The sequence below is a fragment of the Erpetoichthys calabaricus genome, chromosome 4, assembly GCF_900747795.2.
Source record: "Erpetoichthys calabaricus chromosome 4, fErpCal1.3, whole genome shotgun sequence".
NCBI classification, from domain to species: Eukaryota; Metazoa; Chordata; class Cladistia; order Polypteriformes; family Polypteridae; genus Erpetoichthys; species Erpetoichthys calabaricus.
The window spans coordinates 44,040,732-44,064,883 of record NC_041397.2 but is presented as its reverse complement, the minus strand read 5'-3'; the positions used below and the strand labels follow the sequence as shown (position 1 = coordinate 44,064,883).

Below are 24,152 nucleotides of genomic sequence, written 5' to 3'. Positions count from 1 at the left end.
CAAACTAGTGAGCAAAACTAAATAATATACTCCATGTGCCCTAAGATCAAAAAAATTTGCATTTCCAACCTCCACCTCTCCCTTCTATTCCTCCCAGGCAACAACAGCAACATTAACAAAATTTTATTTTATTTTATTTATTATAGCACATTTCCATACAAAAGGATGTAGCTCAAAGTACTTTACAAAATGTAAAAGAAATAGTCTATCTGTCTATCTAAATTAGGTAGGAATTGTAATGAACAATTAACAAAACAATAAATCAATACATTAGCTAGCATAAAAGAGATATACAATCAGCTCCAGTTTTGAAAGCCCCTAATTTCTCTTTGTCTTTCATCCTTCAGATGGACGCTTCGAACACAGGTCTTGGAGCTGTGCTGAGCCAAAGCGTCAATGGAATTGAACACCCCGTCGTGTTCCTGAGTCAGAAACTGCTGGACCAGGAGACCAGGTATGCAGCCATGGAGAGGGTGGCCTTAGCGATTAAATGGCCGATTACTCAGCTGAGGTACTACCTCTTGGGTTGCGAGATCACCCTGGTGACGGACCATGCACCTTTACAGTGGATGGCCTTGCACAGGGAGTCAAACCCATGAGTCACAAGGTGGTTCTTGGACCTACAGCCATACAAGTTTTCAGTCATTAAGCGCCGGTGTGTCCTGCATGCCAATACCCTTTCGTGGTGGGTCTGGGCTTATGGGGGGGCCGTGTCACACACATGTGCATGGGAGGCAGTTAATAGGACCAAATGAAGGTAATTCTACACCAGGCCAGGGGTGAAGGGGTTCGTTAAACCTTTCTCTGTTATCCCTGTAGACCAAACATGGGAAACTCAGCTTAATTCCAGCTACGAAGATGTCACTTCCAGTTCCAGCCACCTTGACATCACTTCCGGGTCCAACCACGAAGACGCCATTTCCGGTTCCATCCACCCTGACGTCACTTCCGGGTCTGGCCACGATGATGTCACTTCCAGTTCCCTGCATTTACACCCAGACCACTACCTATGTTTCCTCAGTTTAATGGTGGACTTGAATCTGTACACATCAGTGCAAATAATTTTGCCTTTTGCAGGTAGGGCTCAGGTACACAGGTGGCTGCCCCAAACCTTCTTCTGTGTGTCAAGAACATGTCAAGAAGATGTCTTGAACATCTTTTGAGTTTGAGGCATTCTTTTCTGGTCACCTGACACCACCTCGAACCACATCTTCTTTAACTTCCCTCTGGGCCTTATCCTGTCCTCCTCTTCACCCGATCTACCTGGGTCTGTTTATCCTCTACACCAAGTCTTCTTCTTAACTCACCATTCATCTTTCTGTCACTCTGTGCCATTCCACACATCACTGTTGTTTTCAGCTTTACTTTGTGGTCCACCCTAATCAAGTGGAACCTGTTATCATAACTGGATTAAGTAATTTCAACAGGTTTTTTTTCTTCTTAGTGTAGTTAATCCTTTCCATTTTCACTGGTTTAGATTTATGTACTGTGTAAGTTAGAGATATAAATATTACAGCACCATTTATTGGCAACAAAAAAACTGCATATTTAGGCAGACATTATTAATGGATAAAAATTAAGCATGTGAGGAAGTTGAAAAAGTACTGATGTTAAAAGATAATCACTCTGAAATAGAAATCGACTGCCAGATACGACTCAATTTAATTCATGCAGCCTTTTTCCTCATATATGGTTGCAGCATTACTTCTGTTGAGTTCATGAACTGAAATGGGCACAATAAAGTCTGGGGATTGCTTGCCTGAGGATAAATGTTATTAAATAATAAATTAATTTAATTCTAAATAAATAAGAAAGTCACTTTATTAAAAATGGTGACAAAATAGAACTAAACACTGTATGTGAACTTGGTCTATTATTAATAAACACTTTGAGAAGTGCTTTAATGGGTTACATGAAAATTCTGGTTAGGCAACAAAAAAAAAAAAAAAAAAAACTAGCAAGGGAATATGTGGAAGGATTTAAGACTAGCCATCTTCATTTTGTTAATGCAGGGAAATCCCAGATCATAGCATGAAGAGAAAAGACATTATCATGAAGTAAGTACAGGCATTTACAGGATATCATTTTACATCAAAACATGAGCAAGATATCATCTTTAGTTCTGTTATTAAATGTATACAGTATTTGGGTTTAAATTTACTAATTATAGTTACAGTAAGAAGTAAATGAAATATATATATTTCGATAGAGTTTAATTTTTTCAGATTGAAACAACTTGGTGCAGCGGTGGTTAAATAGACTAATGGATGCTTTAGTATGATTATATTATTAGGAAATATTTTAATTATCCCATGTGACAACTTGGTTTTGTTAGAGGCAATGAAAAAAATGTTTTAATATATTTACTTTGTGTTAATTAATTATGTAAGAAATCCATCCTAAAATAAAAGAACATATTATGCAAGGTAAAGTTTTTATTGTACAATGATGTTAATTCCATTTAATTCATTTGAAATAAAAATGATTAAAAATTTTTACTTAAATTATTTCCTTTCATAACCCAAACACGTCATTCCTGTACATGTGAATTGAGCCCATGTTGGGCGACAGAGGATGTTTATCTTCGGTGTATGCAATAGACTTGCGCTCCGTCTTCTTATGAAACTTGGATGTTCTGACAGGGTCACTAAATTGATAATAAATACTTAAGTTTAAAAATAGCCACATTAAAAAGATAAACATTTGAATAAAGATTACAGTAAAACATCCTTAACCAGTATGCACTTTCGGGAAACAACATTTATATCTACTCTATTGAAAGTCTAATTGTAGCTTCTTAATTTGAGAAAGGCAAAGAAAAGCATAGTCACAGAGCATCTTTACTGTGTTCATACTGAAATGTGAAATTAAACTAAAATTGTTTAAAGCATTTCTTTATTGTGCAACAGAATGTATTATTTTTATCAAGCTTAATCTAAGTAACATTTTTTATGTGCTATGAAATCTTCTAAAAACAATTGCTTAATTTGCTATGGCTAAATTAATCTTTAATTTCTCAACTACCACTTATCATTTTAAACACCAATAATAATGACAATCATACATTGCATTGCAGCTGGGATGTTCTGATTCCCTGTGATGCTATAGTGGTAAAGATAACTTCAGAAAAATTGATGAAGCACTTAACTTTTAATCCGGACACATTTAAAAAAAGATAAAGATTTCAGTAAAACATTAGATTTTGGCAAATGAAATTTACATTTACTTTGTAAAAATTGTAACTGTACCTTTTTAATTTGAGAAGGGCATATAAAAATGTATTCAGAAAATTTCTTTATCAGTCTTACACTTAAATATGTTATTAAACTTAAATGTGTTAAAAAATATTCCAAAGATAATATTACTTCTGCATTCATCAAAATTTCCTATTTTTTGTTTGTTTATTGTGCAAAATAATTTATTAATATTATCAAACTAATCCAAGTAAACTTCACTATGTATTATAAAATATTTTTAAACAAATGTTTAACATTTACATGTTTATATATACTTTAGCTGCAGATAAATTAACATACTGGACTGTCACTTACCTTGTCACCATCCATCCATCCATTTTCCAACCCGCTGAATCCGAACACAGGGTCACGGGGGTCTGCAGGAGCCAATCCCAGCCAACACAGGGCACAAGGCAGGAACCAATCCCGGGCAGGGTGCCAACCCACCGCAGGACTACCTTGTCACTTGTTCCTTAATATTTTTTTAGGTAACTATGGACATCCATCAAAAATATTGGTAGAATCATGGTGCAAGATCTTCAAAAACACAACTTTTCTTATACTAATTTTATTTTAACTGGATTTCCAGGATTCTTGGAAAAAAGACAGCTTCTTTTCATTCCTTTTTCTCTTTTATTTATACTGGCTATAGGTTCAAATTCTGTGATCATTCACACAATCAGGACTGTACATGCCCTGCAGTCACCTATGTATATGTTAATATGTACGAAAGCAGCTGCAGATTTATCTATCATAATGACTTTTGCTCCCAAAATGTTGTTGTTTTTTTTATTTGATTGGAATGAAATCTCTCTTACTGGCTGTCTTATTCAGATGTTTTTTGTTCACTTGATTAGTTCATTTCAATCAAGTATACTTCTGGTGATGGCTTTGGATCGCTATGTTGCAATATGCAATCCATTGCGCTACAATGATTATATTAATAATTCCAATTTGATCAAGATATTTGTAGCACTTTTAATAAGAAATAGCATGTTTATTATTATCTTTACCATCGCTGCAGGGTATTTGACATTCTGCATGTCAAATGTGATTGAGAATTGCTACTGTGATCACATGTCTTTGGTAAGTTTGGCTTGTGAGAACACTTTAAAAAACAATATCATGGGCTTAGCAGCTATCATTTTTATAACGGTTGTAGACTTGCTGTTTATTATCTTTTCCTATTGTAACATTTTCAATGTAGTTCTTAAAACAGCCTCTGGAAAGGCAAGGCAAAAGGCCTTTGACACGTGTAGTACACATTTAATTGTTATCCTTTTTGATTATCTTTTAGCTTTGTGCTCATACCTCATGTATCGGGTCAAAAATTCTTTTTCAGCAGATGCTCACATTCTAGTAAATGTGCTCTATTTAATGTTACCCAGCTGCTTCAACCCAGTTATCTATGGTGTCAGAATAAAGGAGATTAGAGAACTAATAGTACAAAAACTGAAAGGAGGAAAAATGTCTTCTTTTTCAATTACAGCCCAAGAATTAACAGTTGAAAAATAATAACAAACTGCTTTACATTATAGAAATAAACTTTATTTGGAAAATACTATACTTTTTTTATGGTATAGTAAATCAGAGAGCATGTCTTTATAACATTGCTCAGTAAACATTCCACATCTTGTATAGTATTGTTTAATTTTCCTTGTTTATTTTCTGTAGCATTAGTGCTTTTCTTGTGAACATTTTGAACATTTCTTAACTAATAGAACCTAATATTACTAACCCCATCTTTGTGGTACATTTGAAATTGGCCAGGAATACATGTACAAATGTACTGTACTTTTGTTTATCATACTGCGTTATCTATTAGTATGTGGTGAAAGTCCAAATACATTTAATGTATGTTATTTCAAATACCTATGGTCAATAAACAAAACTTAAAATGATTCTTTTGAAAATGTGCAAGTGCAAGAGTCAAATAGAAATTAAATGCTGAAATTATAAATGGAATAAGAGTCTTTACTAAATTAATGGATAAATATTATAATAATGTTATCAAATAAATAATACTAATGTATTTGGTCTTTTCTAAAATTATTTCCATTTGCTGCAGGTAGATGAACGATTCTTGATTTATACATTTTAGTATAATAGCCAGTAGTCAAGTATTCTCTTATTCATAGTACTTGATTAATATAGTTCACTGGTAAACAGTGAAAAGAAAGTGTTCCTACTTCAATTACTTCAGTTCTTAGCCTTGTAGATTCGGATAAATACAAGTTACTGTAACAAAAAATCAACTATGCCAACCAACGCAAATTAAAATTGGAGTCTTTAAAAATGACTGTTATATCTCCTATAACACACATTTTTCTAAAATTGTCCAAAACTCTTTTAATTTTCAATAACCTTGAATAATATGAGAACTTGAACCTGTAAATATAATCAATGATTGAAAATAAAAAGGGTCTATTATTAAAATACAAACATAAAGGATTGTCACATTATGACGCGTTTCAGTAAAGCAGCTATGAAAAATTGACCATTTATTGCTAAAGCTCAAGAACTTGAGAAATTTCCAACAAGTTTCATTTCCTGCTAGGGACAACATTAGCCATACTTCATATTATCAGCAGAGAAATTAACTCAATTTCTTCCTGCAGTTTTGCAGAGAGATTCGATATCCTTTGGTTCATGTGCTGACTTTCTATGTTCATGCTATTTTTTTTTAAGTTTCAAATGTGTCTGGTCTGGATATCTGAAGTTTAATATGTAAATAAGGTCAAACATCTTGGCACAGCTTACCCTTCCCCTATCTATTACATAGCCAATGTTCATTGGTTTATTAAAGGATATCATCATCATCATCACGGAGAATGAAGACTGCCAAGGTGGTGTGTTCAAGTACTCTCTCATCTTCATTCATATAGACAATCTGGAGACATACAAGTACAAAGAGAGTGTATAACAGGCACACAATGTGTGTGTGTGCGTGTGTGTGTTTCAGAGAGAGAGAGAGAGACTGTGGGGTGTGTGTTTGCTTGCCAGGGTTCCTCAGTACCAGGATTAAAGGCTGTGTGAACTGATTCCATAATTTAGACACAAAATACCAATTTACCAGATACATTTACAAACAACCATATCATAAAAAAGATCACCAGGCTTTGCCAGGATGGGAAAATATACAAGGTATTTTTGGGTTAGGTAGGTCTCATCTTCATCCAGGTACATGATGAGGCACTTCAGGGGGCATTTCTCTGCTGACATCTATGCTCAGAATTGGAAACAGATATAAGCCTATTTGGAATTACCCTTACATTTCACAGACTTCAGTGATATATTTCTTCTTTAGTTTAGCAGGGTAAAAGCAGCAATTAAAATATCCACTAAAAGCATTCAAATTTAAACTTTGATTTAACAGCAACAATACATGAGAGTTAGGACTATGCTGTTCAGCATTGGCACTACTGTCACAATTTTCCCATTATACAGCACTATTTGGGTGCCATTACCAAACTGATTAGGAAATAAAATTAAATTTACATGCATTTTATACCTAATCAATTACTTTAATAGTGTTTTGAGTTTTCTCACAGACTTCTTCACCTTTGTTCCTAATAACCTGAAGAGTTGTGAATGAATGAATGAATGAATCATGCTTGAAGTGATACTATTGTAATGTGAATGGAGGAACTATGCATTTATCTGAAATATACAAAATAAAGAACCCATTTCATGCTAAATAAGGAGAAAGTCAGGAAATAATGGAGGGAGGCATGTGCAGTGAAATGAGAAGGACAAGTAGGGCAGGTAAGCAAAAAACAAGCAATTTTACGGTCTCTTGGAAAAAACAGGACAACAACTGAAAAAAATTGTTAGCAAAATTTAACAGCAATTCGGCTCATACCACCTCCTCTTGAAAAAGTGCTGGCCATCACCTGAAAAATACTCCTTTAAATCCTTTAACAAGTTTTTAACTTTGTCGCTGAATTCATGTTGAAAAATTTATTTTGAAATAACCGCTTGGATCCACTCTACTAATTCCCTTCATAATTTTCAGTATTCCAAACAAGTCACCTCTTAGTCTCCATTTGCTTAAACTGAAAAGGTTCTGCTCTTTCAATCTCTTGTCCTAGTTCATACCTTTCAGTCCTAGAATCAGTCTTAATCACTCTCCTCTGGAATTTCTCTAATACTGCTATGTGATTTTTATAGTATGGAGACCAAAACTGTACATAGTACTCCAGGTGAGGCCTCACTAGTGGGTTATAAAGCTTAAGCATAACATCTGTTAATTTGTACTGCAAAGATCACGGCTCATCCAACTCCACAATTCGGATTTGGACAAATGCAATTCAGTTAGTTAAAGGTTAGGTGTAAGGTGATATGTGAGGCATCTTTCTTTCCTTATCATTGTCACCCTTTATCCTTCTACTCATGTCACTCTAGGTTAGTAGAACTTTCCTTTTGGCTTGCGTTTCTAGTCTCAGGTGGCCTTCTGGGCTAAATAAAAGTAGAACTCTTCATTGCCAGGGTCTACTAATGACTACATTATTTATTCCACAGTCCTGATAAGGCTAAATGGCCTCATTAACAATGGTCATGATTATACATCTTGGAAAACTAATTTCACCTACAGTATAAACATGCAGGGTAGTAACTGCATGCATTTTCTTTTTGCTATAGACATGTTTTCTGTTCTAACCATGACAGAAAAAAAGAATTTTATAGATGGATTATACAGATTATACAAACTGCTTGTCTTAAGAATAAATGCTAAATCTCTCACATCTGGTAAATTTCACTTCAATGTTTTATTTGCTATATGCCACAAGTAAACAATATGCTTTACTTAACTGATTTTCTCTGCTGTATTATCCAATTAATAAATAAAAAGAAAACATTTTCTTTTAAGGATGAATGCAGGCCTAAAGTATGGATATCCAGCACGCCATTGTAAAAGGGATCTTGTGTCACTTCTTATGAGGGCAAGATGGTAATTGGCTATGTGAAAATGTATTTGTAAGGTGTTATGGGGTACAAAATCTGTACATTTTGGTTTATATTTCCATTTTATTTTGTTCAAGACAAGACAACAGATGAATTACATTTAGAACAAATCAAAGCATGTCTTCTTCCCAGTTATACATCACTTTTAAATCAGCTGTTCCAACAAAGAAAGGAAGTCATGCTGGTGGCTCAGGCTATCAATTACTTTATAACCTGAGAAAGGATGGGCATCTAATTATTTTACAGCCTGAGAAAGGAAGACATAGCAACACCTCAGAGAACATCAAAAAAAGTTTTATTTTTTTGGGAAAATAGACAGTGAATTCATTCATCATATTGACAGCAAGCCAATCAGAATATCTAACAATCACATCTTGCAAAACCCCCAGTAGAATTTTAGAATAAATATGCCTCATCTGAGCAGCGATATAGTAAGGAACGAGTGAGGAAGAAGAAGGAATGAAGACGTCAGAAGAGAACAGGGGGACGTGAACGTGAAGCCGTTTCCATCTGGTTGTCAGAAAAGCATCATGAACAGCTGTGAGTGCTAGATCACAAGCTGCCTGTGACATTTATCCTTGTCATCTGTAACTTTTCATCAACCTTTTCTAAAGACTATACATATATATATATATATATATATATATATATATATATATATATATATATATATATATATATATATATATATCCAGACTTTACTATTAATCCTGTTTTATATTATTCTTTGTTCCACTGGTATTATTATTATTCCTGTAATAAATACCATGCTGCTTTTAACTTTCTATGTTTTGTCTCAATGTCTAGAGTGATTGAAGTAATAAGTTAGATTTCTTTGAGCTCCTGGAGGTTTGCCATTACCTCTGTGCTGCGAGGTTTATTAAGGCTGCGTCTGAAAGCTCCAGCCCATAGTAGGCAACAGAACGTAAAGTAAGGCATTCTTGGCTGATAAATGGCCTATAGTCAAGAGTGCTGGGCCTTTGTATGTTTAAATGTATTCTTGTAGACCAAAAGTAATATTTAGGTCTGAGATATCATTAAAACATCGCATATTGTTTGTGCTGTTATTAAGTAAGTCTCTTGAAGTGCTGAGAGAGTGACAGGCTGTGTTATTCCAAGGGCACTTGTGTGGTTTAAAGTGCCAGAGGTTAACCAGCTGTGTGTTTGTCATTCATAGGGCACTGTTGAGTTTCTGTGTGTATGCATATAGCTATATATGCGTGTGCTAATCTTAAAGTGCAACAGTAGACTAACCCGGTGATGAACTTGATGAGTACACTTACCCTTGAAGAAAACAGGTAAAGGGTAAGAGGGAAATACTGCGATAATACATAAGGTGTTGGTGATGATACCCCCCACCCCACATTCATATATGCATTTTATATGGACTATGGGGATATATTTGTTTTGATGAGTTTCACAATTCTTGGTGAATAATGCCTAGGGAGTTTATTACAGATCTAAAGTAAATGAATGTACTGTAAATTTCACCTAGTATTTTACTACTGAAAATATTTTATTTACAAAATTTACAAAACAAATTTTATATAACATGCTAATGAATGGGATAATTACTTGAAAGTGGCTTTGTTTTACAAAGGGAATACTGATTTTAAAAAGTAAATAATATGTTTAAAGTCCTCAACAATTAAAAAAATACAAATCTCTGAAATTCAAAACTATGAACTTAGAAAAGGTTTTTTAAATCCACTGTTTCCACTAACTCATTCTTCACTGATAGGTTTGCTGAGAATTATAGCAATCGTAAAGAAACACACACACACACCCACGCATACACACATATATTATTAATGCCTACAATAGGACATTTTTCTCTTTGTAAAAGTACACTTATATAAGAGTTATTTCAAATAAGAAAGAAGGTTGTTATATTTATTTATTCATGGCACTGGAGAGTGGTGATGTGTTGCATGTTGATAAGCCCATACAAGTAAGAAGGTGCACTCTGTGAGGAGTTTACATTTTCTTCCTGTGTATGTGCGGGAGTCTCTCTGGTTTCCTCCTACAGTTCAAAGATATGCAGGTTAGGTTGATTAGCGATGCTAAATTGGCCCTGCTGTTTGTGTGTTGTGTATTTGTGTTCACCTTTCAATGAGCTGGCATCATGATTCCTGCTGGGATAGGCTCAAACCGCCCTAAAGATAGATAGATAGATAGATAGATAGATAGATAGATAGATAGATAGATAGATAGATAGATAGATAGATAGATAGATAGATAGATAGATAGATAGATAGATAGATAGATAGATAGATAGATAGATAGATAGAATGACATTAATACTGATATAGTGTGACTATACAAACTTCTCTGCTTACAGTGACCATGGGCAACAGTACCAAAACAACAAAGAATGAGACAAGTCAATCCTCAGTTCGCGTTTTCACCACTGCATTCACTCATGAGATGATCACCAGCCATTCTATGTACAGTAATCCCTCCTCCATCGCAGGGGTTGCGTTCCAGAGCCACCCGCGAAATAAGAAAATCTGCGAAGTAGAAACCATATATTTATATGGTTATTTTTATATTGTCATGCTTGGGTCACAGATTTGCGCAGAAACACAGGAGGTTGTAGAGAGACAGGAACGTTATTCAAACACTGCAAACAAACATTTGTCTCTTTTTCAAAAGTTTAAATTGTGCTCCATGAGAAGACAGAGATGACAGTTCCATCTCACAATTAAAAGAATGCAAACATATCTTCCTCTTCAAAGGAGTGTATGTCAGGAGCAGTGACTGTCAGAGACATAGAGAAAAGCAAACAAATCAATAGGGCTGTTTGGCTTTTAAGTATGCGAAGCACCGCGGCACAAAGCTGTTGAAGGCGGCAGCTCACACCCCCTCTGTCAGGAGCAGCGAATGAGAGAGAGAGAGAGATAGAGAGAGGCAGAGTTTGTTTTTCAATCAAAAATCAATACGTGCCCTTTGAGCTTTTATGTATGCGAAGCACCGTGCAGCATGTCGCTTCAGGAAGCAGCTGCACAGAAGGTAGCAACGTGAAGATAATCTTTCAGCATTTTTAGACGAGCGTCCGTATCGTCTAGGTGTGCAAACAGCCCCCCTGCTCAATCCCCCTATGTCAGGATCAGAGAAAGTCAGCGCAAGAGAGAGAGAAAAGTAAGTTGGGTAGCTTCTCAGCCATGTGCCAATAGCGTCCCTTGTATGAAATCAACTGGGCAAACCAACTGAGGAAGCATGTACCAGAAATTAAAAGACCCATTGTCCGCAGAAATCCGCGAACCAGCAAAAAATCTGCGATATATATTTAAATATGCTTACATATAAAATCCGAATGTATTCATAGCATGTATGTTAGACAAATTTATTCACTATGTCAACAGGTCTATTGGCTATTTTCAGGTGTAATCGTATAGGTTACACTACCTGTACATTATTACTGTGGAAGCATTTTCTATTTACGTAATCCCCTTCATTAGTACCTGATGGGGGCTGATTTGGATCTGAGTACAGTCCAATGCTCCAATCACATTAGAGAATCCTGGGAAATTAGACTATTAGTCTGGTTTTAAAGTTCTTTAAAGAAACATAGGTTTTTGCCTATATATTACCTGCAATGGCATAAAAAGCCTCTTTAAATATCTGCATGCAGGTGTCTAGGAAAAATAATAAAAACTCTAAGGAAGTGTTTCAGGGCCAAGCAGGCTTTGTGAATTGGATGACAAACAGTGCTCTTTAACAAATATCGCCTACCATATACAAAAAATTGCCACTTGCAAAAAACCAGAGAGCAATGAACACAGTCTGCGTGGTCATGAGAGCACAACTTCTCTGAGTTTGGCTTCTAATAATAATAAGGAGCTATTCAATTTCTGATGTATAAAAATTAACTCTTGGCTGAAGTGATATCTCTTAAAAAGATGATCATCATCAGGATAGGCTAAAAGATATTGACAATTGGGCAAAATTCTTTCATTCTGAAAATCTCTTCTTATTATCTGTGCAACGATTGCAGTTGGTCACTCATCTATGAATGGCGAGGCCATGGCTGAACGGATTACCATGTATTGAAACCAGTTAAGTGTGTGAGATAATCTTTGTTTACATAGAACAAAAATGCTCCCGAGCAGATTTGAGGTTTACGATTTGTTACTATGATGATACATCCAACAAAATTTTCGAAGAACTGACAGATCTAGGATCATGCAAAATCATCAACAATTTAATCCTACTAAATCAGTAATCCACATTAGGAGAAAACTCTGCAGTACATTATGTCAGGCTGACATCATGTCCTGCCCACCTCTGACTTCACCCACAAAATGCCATCCAGGTTTTGTGCTCCAGCCTATGTGCCATTCATTTATTCTGTTCTAGAATTTTAGAGATCTTTCCTAGTTATTTAGATATTTTCTTGGATAGTGGAGTTTGCCTGACACATTTTAGATCGAGCTATTGCTGTATGTCTGTTTTAGTACACTTTTATAACTTAGAACAATAAATCATTAAAGTCTGTATTTCACATTTATTCTTGATTCACTGTGACATTAATTGCCTGTATCCAGTGAAATTAGTACTAATTCAATGTTCTGTGAGGTGCATGATGATTCTGTCTAGCAGAAAGTTACTTAAATCTCTATAAATCTCTGTGCATCAGTGGCATAACTGGTCAACATGGATGCAACAGTTATGGACAGATTCAATGATAAGAACATATGAAAAATGTTTACTAGAACAGGCCTCTTTGGAATTATGCAACACAATATTGGTGATAAACGCATAGTGCAGGCATCCTTGCCTCCTCATGATGTTCAGATCCACATAAATAAAGATCTCTTGTTGAAAATACTATATTCGTGTGGCAGAGAACTGCACTAACCCAGATGTGGTACAAAGATGGCAAACTCCAAGCATAAAACTCACCCTGAAATATTCAACTTGTCTCTTGAGTCTCATTGAAGTTCTTCACATTATTGCATAAAAGTATACTGTTGTAGCAAACACATTGTCTGAATTCTACAATAGATTGACAGAACAATGAAACTATTAATCCTAAAGTACATTGCAGGGTTACAGCAACAGATAAAAAATAAGTATTACCAAAAATTATCTAGAAGTAAATTAACAAAGTGTAGGTATTTACCAAGTGTAAAGTGATTGGAATTGCACATACTGTACTTGTAAGTTACAGTACTGATCAGTTTTGCTATTACTGGAGAGAAACAGCCAATGTTGAATCTGAGATGTTCTTTATAGTCCATCATCTTTTGATATGCTGTTGAAATTGGTATCTAAAAGTAGCTGCTCCACTTAAAATGAAGTAGGTTAACCAGAGGATGGAGAGTGGAGCTGGGTAGATGTGATGTGAGGTTTTAGTAATCTATATTTTATGCTTTGCTTTTGTCAACTTTTGCAGTTGCCTTTTCAAAAAAAATCCAAAACAATGGTTTGGCAAGAACTTCCTCTGATAGGCTCACTCTGGCTGTTGTTTAGTATGTTATTTTCACATAGATATAAAGAGATCAAAAATGGATATGATAAGCTATAATTATTCTCTTTACTGTCTCACTCCAGTTTTGTTTTTCTTGCTGTTGGAAAGGCTTTCATAAGCCTTAGTAAAAAAACAACACTCTGTTGTCATCTAAAAGAAGAACAAGCTCTTATTTAGAAATGCACAGTAGTTCTAATATCTGGAGATATCCGCAGATAGGAAAAATAATTTTGTAAAAGTATTGTTAGGATTTAAATGCAATACATTTAATTCAATTCCTAATTACATATTTTATCTATTGCTTACTATTTATATTTAAATTGCAGCTGATCTGATCAGATTCAAACATTATATACTAATAATTTATCTAGAAAATGATGCAAAAGAGTATGTGTATATTTTAAAAAAGACAGCAGTGATGTTACAAGTGAATAGGTGACTGCATATGGTGTATTAAGTATTATTTTAATTTTATTTTAAGGACAATTGTGATTATTTCTTAAATTTGCCAATGCCTTTCATTAAAAAGGAACAGTAAATGCTATTTTTTTTAGATAATTGGCTTTTAGGAATTTAAACACATACATTTGAAATAATTATATGAATTCCACTATCTAGTCAGTGGTAATTTGGTACCTGCTGCTTAGGAAACAATTCAGCTGGGAAATTGGAGTATTTAAAGGCAGCTACTTATAAACCTTAGCTAACAGTCTGGAATAAATACAATATAAAGGGATTTATGTAAGTATTTTTAAAAATACTAATACAATTAGTGTTTTATTAAGTATAGTATCCAATCTTTTTTTCTACATTTTCCTAGAATATTTATACAGTATGTAATTAAATAGAATTGAATGTGTTACTTAAGTACATAATTGCAGCATTATAATTAAGCTTAAGATTTTTTAAATTCAGCTATTGCAAGTATTGCAACTATTTCAACTACTCAACTGTCTACCTTACTTAGATTTTTATATTGTCTAATTTTTCATTCATTTTAACATTATGTTTTTTTAGATGATATAAAATAATTCAGTTTAGAATATTATCACTTGAACTTTGGAAAGACAGGCTCCTAATGTTTTATTTACTGTGATCTCACTGTGGGCATCAGATACAATTAAAGCCTCATCATCTTTGTAAGTCTTACAGTTCTACACCCTGTTGTTTATTCTTGATACGCAAGATACTGGAACATTTGAGACAATTAGTCTTTTTTAACTTCTGAGTAGTTGAACATCGACAAGTTACCATTGAAACATCATTAACTTTTTCCATTATTGGTTTTGTAGGCAATGTTTGAAAAACTAACGTTACAATGAATGAGTACAGAAGAGAGAACAATTCTTATACAGTTTTCATTTTCAGTGGATTCCAGGGAGTAAGAGAGCACAGACGCTTTCTTTTTATTCCTTTCTTTATTTTATTTGTGCTTATAATATTCTGTAATTCTGCAATAATTTACTTAATAAAGTCTGCACCTAGTTTGCATTCTCCTATGTATTTTTTAATTGCTGCAATAGCAGCTATTGATATGACTGTACCTGTAACATTTGTCCCAAAGATGTTATTCAATTTTTTATGTGACTGGAATGAAATTTCTCTTTTAGGTTGCTTGATCCAAATGTATTTTGTGCATTTTGTTGCTTCTTTTGAATCAGCCATTCTGCTGATAATGGCTATAGATCGCTATGTTGCTATATGTAATCCACTGCGATACAATGATTATATAAATAGTTCCAGCTTTTTAATAGCATTTATTGCAGCTGTACTAAGAAGTTTCATTCTTATATTCCTTATCGTCCTCATGGCTGGATCTCTTTCATATTGTTTGTCAAATGTAATTGAGCACTGCTATTGTGAGCACATGGCACTTGTCAGCTTAGCTTGTGGCAACACAAGCAAAAATAACATAATGGGATTAGTTGCCATGTGTTTGTTGATTGGATTTGACTTGCTTTTCATTTTAATTTCCTACATTAAAATTTTTTCTGTAGTAGTGAAGTCAGCTTGTGGTGTTGAACGCCAGAAAGCAATTCACACATGCAGTACTCATTTGATTGTAATTTTAATGACCTATCTGTCAGCATTCTGTTCATTGATTGCATACAGAGTGAAACATTCAATTTCATCTGATGTTCATATCCTCATAGGTGTTCTGTATTTGCTTTTGCCATGTTGTTGCAATCCAATTATTTATGGACTTCGAACTAAAGAAATTAGAGATCAGATTATGAAAAAAATCTCAAATATGGGCTCATAAATACTACAATTATAAGCAATAAAATTGTAATCAAAACCATGTAAGCTGATTTTTATTGATGCATTAGAAAACTGTAGTTTTTTTTACTAAATCAGTCTTTTTGTTTATGGTGCACAGTAAAAAGGAGTGAGGTATGCGCATCAGGCAGATTTATTTTCACCTTTGTATTGTACGTATTCAACATTCCTGATTTTATATCCAATCTACATTGCACTGACTTGTATTGTAATACCAGTATAACAGGTCTTCATTAGCTGTGTCATTGTGCACCATTCTCAGGCAGTGAAATATGCAATTTTTGCAACTCAATCTATGTGCTCAGGAAATATAAGTATAGGGAACTAAAACAGATATTGCACACAGATCAGTCAGTGGTAGCAGTTATGGAACATTTCATTATGATGTCAACCTCTAATCTAACAGAATTTCCTAAATGGGTTTATTGCAGTCTGACCTAGCTGATGAAACTAAGGTGGCACTAATGACAGCAGTTTCAGGAAGCTGAAAAATTATGTTTTGTCTTTCTACATGTATGGATGCTGTTTTGAAATCTTTTCACTGGCATTTTTGTTTGATGTCTGTATTGTGTGCTTTGCCACTGTCGCAGATGCTTGACATAAGCAGACCCTGATGTTGCACTATCCTCAAATTTGCGAGTCATTCAGATAAAACTATATAATTTCCTTTTTTTGCACCCTGTCAATATCTACACCATGGCCTGGTAATCCTAAGGATAGATTTTCCAGTCTTGATCCTATGATACATACTTGTCTAGCTGGGAACGAAGCATTAATTTGAATCAATGTGTAAATGTATTACTCTCTTTCTGCCATGCTAATGTGCATTACTTCAGCAAGTGTCACACATTTCTGATCATCTAGGATTTCACTCTTCACATGCAATCAATTTGCACTTTTTCATGCACCCCTGTTCAAACCCCTGTTTTGTAATGGCAAAAAACAACATACATGTAAGGGTAAAAGATTAGGTTTTAATGATACAAGATAAGGTTTTCCTGAACAACTCCTATCTTTTAGAACACTTCTGCTACTTGACTAAATCAATATGTTTTGCTACCCCACCCCTCCATAAATATTCAGCCAGCATGTTGCAAGTCAATACTAATGACTGTGTTCCAAATTTGTGTATGCGGACTTTCAGTTTTGATCAACGAGAATGCATACACATTGAATAATCTAAATGGAGGGATCATTTAAAATATTGCTGGAAAAACAATGAAAGAATAAAATGAAAAAATGATAAAAAGGACACTAGTAAGTTTGAGCACAATGTATGTAAAATTAAAAAGAAGAAAATGTTCAAAAAAGTGGTTAGCCTCCAAAATTAATTTAGGTAACACTTTAGTTTAGGTACTGTAGAGAAAAGCCAAGCAAAATGACACCTTTTATTGGCTAACTAGAAAGATTACAATATGCAAGCTTTCGAGGCAACTCAGGCCCCTTCTTCAGGCAAGATGTAATCAATTGATTACATCTTGCCTGAAGAAGGGGCCTGAGTTGCCTCGAAAGCTTGCATATTGTAATCTTTCTAGTTAGCCAATAAAAGGTGTCATTTTGCTTGGCTTTTCTCTACATTCATAATGGCTAACACGGTACAACACCCTAGTACTACGTTTAGGTACTGCAAAATGCATTTATTACTCATATGCTGTTATGTAACAAGATGTGAATAAAGACATTTTTAGCGATAATGACACTTGCAAAGCAAAGCCTTTGATCATCTATGCAATGTGGCCTAATAAAATAATGTCATCTTGGAATGGTCACAGGTGGCATAAGTGAGACATATTTTTCTTGATATTAAATACTTCATTATTAGACATGTGCATCCTTCATATTCCTAAGTAATTTCACCAGTGTATTACAGGCTCTTATGTGCAATGGTACACAGAGACGAATTACCACTTTATTGATGCTTTATAACCATAATTAACACCAAAAGAAGCCTTTGTTAAGTTATTATTACATAAGAGTAAAGGAGTAATAGATGTATTTTTGCAGTACCTAAACTAAAGTATAATTAGAATTTAAATATCAGACGTCTTTAATTTCAATTAATAATTATGTCTGTTTTCTGAATTACATATGGCACAATTTACATTCATGCATGGACCCTTTTTCGAACCTGCTTCTCCAATTCGATGGCCTAATATGCAGAGTTTGCTGCATAGCTGCACTGTGTGCATGTTAGAAACCAATGGTGGACAGTCCAAACAAATGTGCACCATATAAAAATGAATACAGAAAAAATACTGAGCATCACTTGAGCATTATTTGTTAACACACCTAGTCCAGTGTTAAACAAGCTTCAGTATGTACTGCTTGTTTCATGGCCATGTTTGTGTTTTTTGATTAGCTGTCTTGTGACCCATTGTGGACAAGTGCAGCACAGGACCGCTCCATTTGGTTCAATATATATCTTTAATTGGTCTGAAGAATTAATGCAGTTACAGAGTTAATTAATTCAGTTACAACTACTGATCTGTAAAGCTCTCTCTCACTCAGCCTCCATCTTTTTGTGCTGCACAGAAGAGCCACTCCATTTACCATGCTTTGTTTCTCTTTTTGTATACAGTACATATACTGTAGTTAAGGTAAGTCTTTCAGACTGTGTAATAATGTTTACACAGAATAAAAAAGTCTTCAACTAAGAGATTGTTTCAGAGAGCTAAGATGAAAGAAGACTGGCACATGCTGACAACCTGCTGGATTACTTTGGAGCAAACATGTGAAAAACATGAATTTAACACAGACTATACTCCTGTCATCAACTATCTGCACAGATTACCAATGAAAAGGGAACTGACTACTTTTTCTCCATACTAAAATTCTTTTTGTTCAAAATGCATTACAATTTTCTATTGACATCTATAGAATTTGTTTCATTACTGTCAAGTTCACCCTTAAATTACAGAAACATATTTTAGCACTGACTTAAAAAACTCAGTTATTTTTGTCCATCTTCTGATTAGCTTGGTATCACTTGAAGAGCTGCTTGCTGTGCTATGCTAAGATGGTCACAGTGAAGCTGCTCATTTGAATACAGGTCATTCAGTTCAAGCTAATATCCCTTCCAGCCTTGACATGGCTGCTGATCTTATCTGTAGTCTCCTTACTTCCCCTAATTGGTGCCAGAGTCAGCACTATTATAAATAAGACTTTCAGGCACTAGTCCAACAGATCGGTATTGCAGAAGCACTTGCCAGTGAGAGACTTTGTTCATTTTAAAATACCTCAATTTTATATGCCTCCATTTTCTACCAACTTTGACTATAATATACAGTGGAATCTCGGTTTGCGAGTAACTTGGTTTACAAGTATTTTGCAAGACGAGCTGAAATTTTTAATAAATTTTGACTTGATAAACAAGCGAGGTCTTGCAATACGAGTAGTATGTATACGCTTTGTCTGCTGAGCGTCATGTGATCACAACTGAGCTGATGGTTCTTCTCTCTCTCTCACTGCGGGATTGTGGGCAATCGTCTCCTATTCTCCATTTGAGTCGGCGTGCCTCAGTCATATAGTCAACATCCGTACGAGCGTATACTGTTTACTACAGCATTGTGTGTGTGTGTGTGCGTGTGTTGTGACGTGCAAGACCCCGTCTTGTACCCCAAAACACAAAGCTGAGTCTCAGTACTTTAGCAATACCAGCTTTATTCAGCTTGAAACAGCAACAGCGTGGTTATTTATTGTAGCAGGATCTGCCACTCTCCTATACACAGACACTGCGCATTTATAATGTTCCTTGTATTACCGATCGACGGTAGGCGCTTATAGCATGTCTGTGATCTTTTCGGATTCGCTTTTACGGCAAACTGCTACAGTGCTGGGAGACTACGATTGCTTTGGGACGCTCTTCATGTCATCCCGTTGGGTGGAATCCCACAAGAGTTTAGAAACTCACACACACAAGCCATGATTCTTTTCAAAGGTAAAGTGCAGGTTAATTTGTTTTATTTATTTTTACTTTAGATTTTGTATTAATCATTTTATATGAATAGTTTGGGTTGTGGAACGAATCATCTGAGTTTCCATTATTTCTTATGGGGAAATTCACTTTGATATACGAGTGCTTTGGACCGCGAGCACGTTTCTGGAACGAATTATGCTCGCAAACCGAGGTTCCACTGTAGTTACTATTATTTATCAATTGTATAGAAAAATGAGTAATCATAAAATCAGTATCTGCAAAACAGCTTATTCTTATTATTTTGCAATTGGACATTGAAATATTCTAAAATCTACCCTCAAGGTCATTGCATGAGGTAGAGGTAGCCAAGTGGGTTGGGGTGGGGGTCCTTTGATAGGCAATCCCTTATAGTTTTCATTTGGCAACATGCCTTGCTCTGGTGTGCACCACACTTTCACTATCAAAGCATTCTTCAAAAACAACAAATCCATCATCACTATGCAATGCACCTTCCAAATGCACTTCAGCAGTCCTCCTAAAGGTGACGTCCCAAAACAATTCTTCAGTGTGTGGCTAAATTCAGACAGAAAGCAACAAAATTGAACAGAAAATCTCCAGGCCGTCCTTGGACTGTACAAATGCCTGAAATATCCAAGCTGTAAGGGCGTCAGTTTTAAAAATTGTCTCCTAGATGTTCAGCACTTAAACATACTTCTGCCTTAGGCATTTTCAACCTATCTTTGAGCAGGATTCTGCATGAGGACCTTAATCTCCATCCATAAAAAATGATGGTAGTGCAGGAACTCACTAAGAGAAACTGGGAGAGTCGTACAGAGTTGTGCACAAACATTCTGCAAACTGCTTCTTCGAGATGCCATCGTCATGTTGAGGGATGAGGCACATTTCCATTTGAATGGTTGCGTAAATAAGCAAAACTTTTGCTATTGGGCTGAAATCAACCCTTGCCAACTTCATCAGAGACCCCTGCACAGTGAGCATGTTACAATTTGGTGCGCCGTTGCAGAATTTGGCATTGTAGGCCCTTACTTTTTTGAGGAGGGAGGAGCAACGGTCACCGTCACTTCAGAACGTTACATTGAAATGCTAGAGAACTTTTTGTGGCCCCAAATGGAAGAAATGGATGTGGTGGATGCCTGGTTTCAACAGGATGGAGCAACAGCTCATACGGTGTGGAGAGCCATGCAAGTTTTGCGTGAGATGTTTCTGGGGAAGCTGATCTCCCTATGCAGCAATGTCGGGTGGCCTTCATGGTCGCCTGATCTTGCTCCGTGCAATTTCTTCTTGTAGAACTATCTCAAGTCCAAGGTATACACACACCAACCTCAAAACCCTGAATGCCCTCAAGGATGCTATTCGTCACAAAACTGCCATTATTCCCCTTGAAATGGCCGAACGAGTCATGCAAGCATTCAGAAATTGTCTCGAAAAGTATACCACTAATGATGGCCACCACCTTGAAGACATCATTTTTAAAACACAGTGAAAAAAATCTATTTTGTATACCCTTTCTTGGGTTGTAAACTTATTTTATCTTGTAGCGTTTTTGTAGAATAAACGATTGAAATATGGCACTTCTTTTTGGCTCACCTAGTATTTAGCTCTCATTGTATTTGTTTATTATTTAAATTGGCCAAGAAGGTAAATAGGGTTGTTTTTTTCTTTTTATTCACTTTATACAGTTGTTTTCCTTTTTTTTATTTTTGTTTTATTGATCTTTGCCTTCCTTGGTATTTGCTTTATGTATTTTAATGTTTCTTGGTTCAGTAGTTAAATACTCTATTACTATCCATCCATCCATCCATCCATCCTCTTCCGCTTATCCGAGGTTGGGTCGCGGGGGCAGCAGCTTGAGCAGAGATGCCCAGACTTCCCTCTCCCCGGCCACTTCTTCTAGTTCTTCCAGGAGAATCCCGAGGCGTTCCCAGGCCAGCCAGTAGACATAGTCCCTCCAGCGTGTCCTGGGTCTTCCCCAGGGCCTCCTCCCGGTTGGACGTGCCCGGAACAACTCACCAAGGAGGCGTCCAGGAGGCATCCTGATCAGATGCCCGAGCCACCTCATCTGACTCCTCTCGATGCGGAGGAGCAGTGGCTCTACTCTGAGCCCCTCCCGGATGACTGAGCTTCTCACCCTATCTTTAAGGGAGAGCCCAGACACCCTGCGGAGAAAACTCATTTCAGCCGCTTGTATTCGCGATCTCGTTCTTTCGGTCACTACCCATAGCTCATGACCATAGGTGAGGGTAGGAACATAGATCGACTGGTAAATTGAGAGCTTTGCCATACGGCTCAGCTCCTTTTTCACCACGACAGACCGATGCAGAGCCCACATCACTGCAGATGCCGCACCGATCCGCCTGTCGATCTCACGCTCCATTCTTCCTTCACTCATGAACAAGACCCCGAGATACTTGAACTCCTCCACTTGGGGCAGGATCTCGCTCCCAACCCTGAGAGGGCAGGGAGGACCATGGTCTCGGATTTGGAGGTGCTGATTCCCATCCCAGCCGCTTCACACTCGGCTGCGAACCGATCCAGAGAGAGCTGAAGATCACGGCCTGATGAAGCAAACAGAACAACATCATCTGCAAAAAGCAGTGACCCAATCCTGAGTCCACCAAGCCGGACCCCCTCAACACCCTGGCTGCGCCTAGAAATTCTGTCCATAAAAGTTATGAACAGAATTGGTGACAAAGGGGAGCCCTGGCGGAGTCCAACTATCACTGGAAACGGGTTCGACTTACTGCCAGCAATGCGGACCAAGCTCTGGCACTGATCGTACAGGGACCAAACAGCCCTTATCAGGGGGTCCGGTACCCCATACTCTCGGAGCACCCCCCCCACAGGATTCCCCGAGGGACACGGTCGAACGCCTTTTCCAAGTCCACAAAACACATGTAGACTGGTTGGGCGAACTCCCATGCACCCTCCAGGACCCTGCTAAGAGTGTAGAGCTGGTCCACTGTTCCACGACCAGGACGAAAACCACACTGTTCCTCCTGAATCCGAGGTTCGATTATCCGACGGACCCTCCTCTCCAGAACCCCCGAATAGACTTTTCCAGGGAGGCTGAGGAGTGTGATTCCTCTGTAGTTGGAACACACCCTCCGGTCCCCCTTCTTAAAGAGTGGGACCACCACCCCGGTCTGCCAGTCCAGAGGCACTGTCCCTGATGTCCATGCGATGTTGCAGAGACATGTCAACCAAGACAGCCCTACAACATCCAGAGCCTTGAGGAACTCCGGGCCTATCTCATCCACCCCCGGGGCCCTGCCACCAAGGAGTTTTTTGACCACCTCGGTGACCTCAGTCCCAGAGATGGGGGAGCCCACCTCCGAGTCCCCAGGCTCTGCTTCCTCATTGGAAGGCATGTTAGTGGGATTGAGGAGGTCTTCGAAGTACTCCCCCCACCGACCCACAACGTCCCAAGTCGAGGTCAGCAGCACACCATCCCCACCATACACAGTGTTGACACTACACTGCTTCCCCCTCCTGAGACGCCGGACGGTGGACCAGAATCTCCTCGAAGCCGTCCGAAATTCGTTTTTCATGGCCTCCCCAAACTCCTCCCATGCCCGAGTTTTTGCCTCAGCAACCACCGAAGCCGCATTCCATTTGGCCTGCCGGTACCTATCAGCTGCCTCCAGAGTCCCACAGGACAAAAGGGACCGGTAGGACTCCTTCTTCAGCTTGACGGCATCCCTCACCGCCAGTGTCCACCAACGGGTTCGGGGATTGCCGGCATGACAGGCACCGACCACCTTACGGCCACAGCTCCGGTCAGCTGCCTCAACAATAGAGGCATGGAACATGGCCCATTCGGACTCAATGTCCCCCACCTCCCTCGGGACATGGTCGAAGTTCTGCCGGAGGTGGGAGTTGAAGCTACTTCTGACAGGGGGCTCTGCCAGACGTTCCCAGCAGACCCTCACAACATGTTTGGGCCTACCAGGCCTGACCGGCATCCTCCCCCACCATCGGAGCCAACTCACCACCAGGTGGTGATCAGTTGACAGCTCTGCCCCTTTCTTCACCTGAGTGTCCAAGATATGTGGCCGCAGGTCCGACGACACGACCACAAAGTCGATCATCGAACTGAGGCCTAGGGTGTCCTGGTGCCAAGTGCACATATGAACACCCCTATGCTTGAACATGGTGTTTGTTATGGACAATCCGTGACGAGCACAGAAGTCCAATAATAAAACACCACTCGGGTTCAGATCGGGGGGGGCCATTCCTCCCAATCACGCCCTTCCAGGTCTCA

General features: G+C 37.4%; 2 protein-coding genes across 2 annotated transcripts; both read left to right on the top strand.

Annotated features, from left to right (window-relative positions):
- Window positions 1-3,728: 3,728 nt before the first annotated feature.
- LOC114651066 (olfactory receptor 51E2-like) lies at window positions 3,729-4,782 on the top strand. The gene has a single exon (XM_028801024.2). The coding sequence runs from the start codon at window positions 3,762-3,764 to the stop codon at window positions 4,749-4,751; it is 990 nt and encodes a 329-aa protein (XP_028656857.1). The 5' UTR covers window positions 3,729-3,761; the 3' UTR covers window positions 4,752-4,782.
- A 10,187-nt stretch (window positions 4,783-14,969) lies between these two features.
- Window positions 14,970-15,937, top strand: LOC114651065 (olfactory receptor 52K1-like). Its single transcript, XM_028801023.2, has one exon. It carries the CDS (start codon window positions 14,993-14,995, stop codon window positions 15,935-15,937), a length of 945 nt encoding a protein of 314 aa, XP_028656856.1. The 5' UTR covers window positions 14,970-14,992.
- The last annotated feature ends 8,215 nt before the right edge of the window (window positions 15,938-24,152 follow it).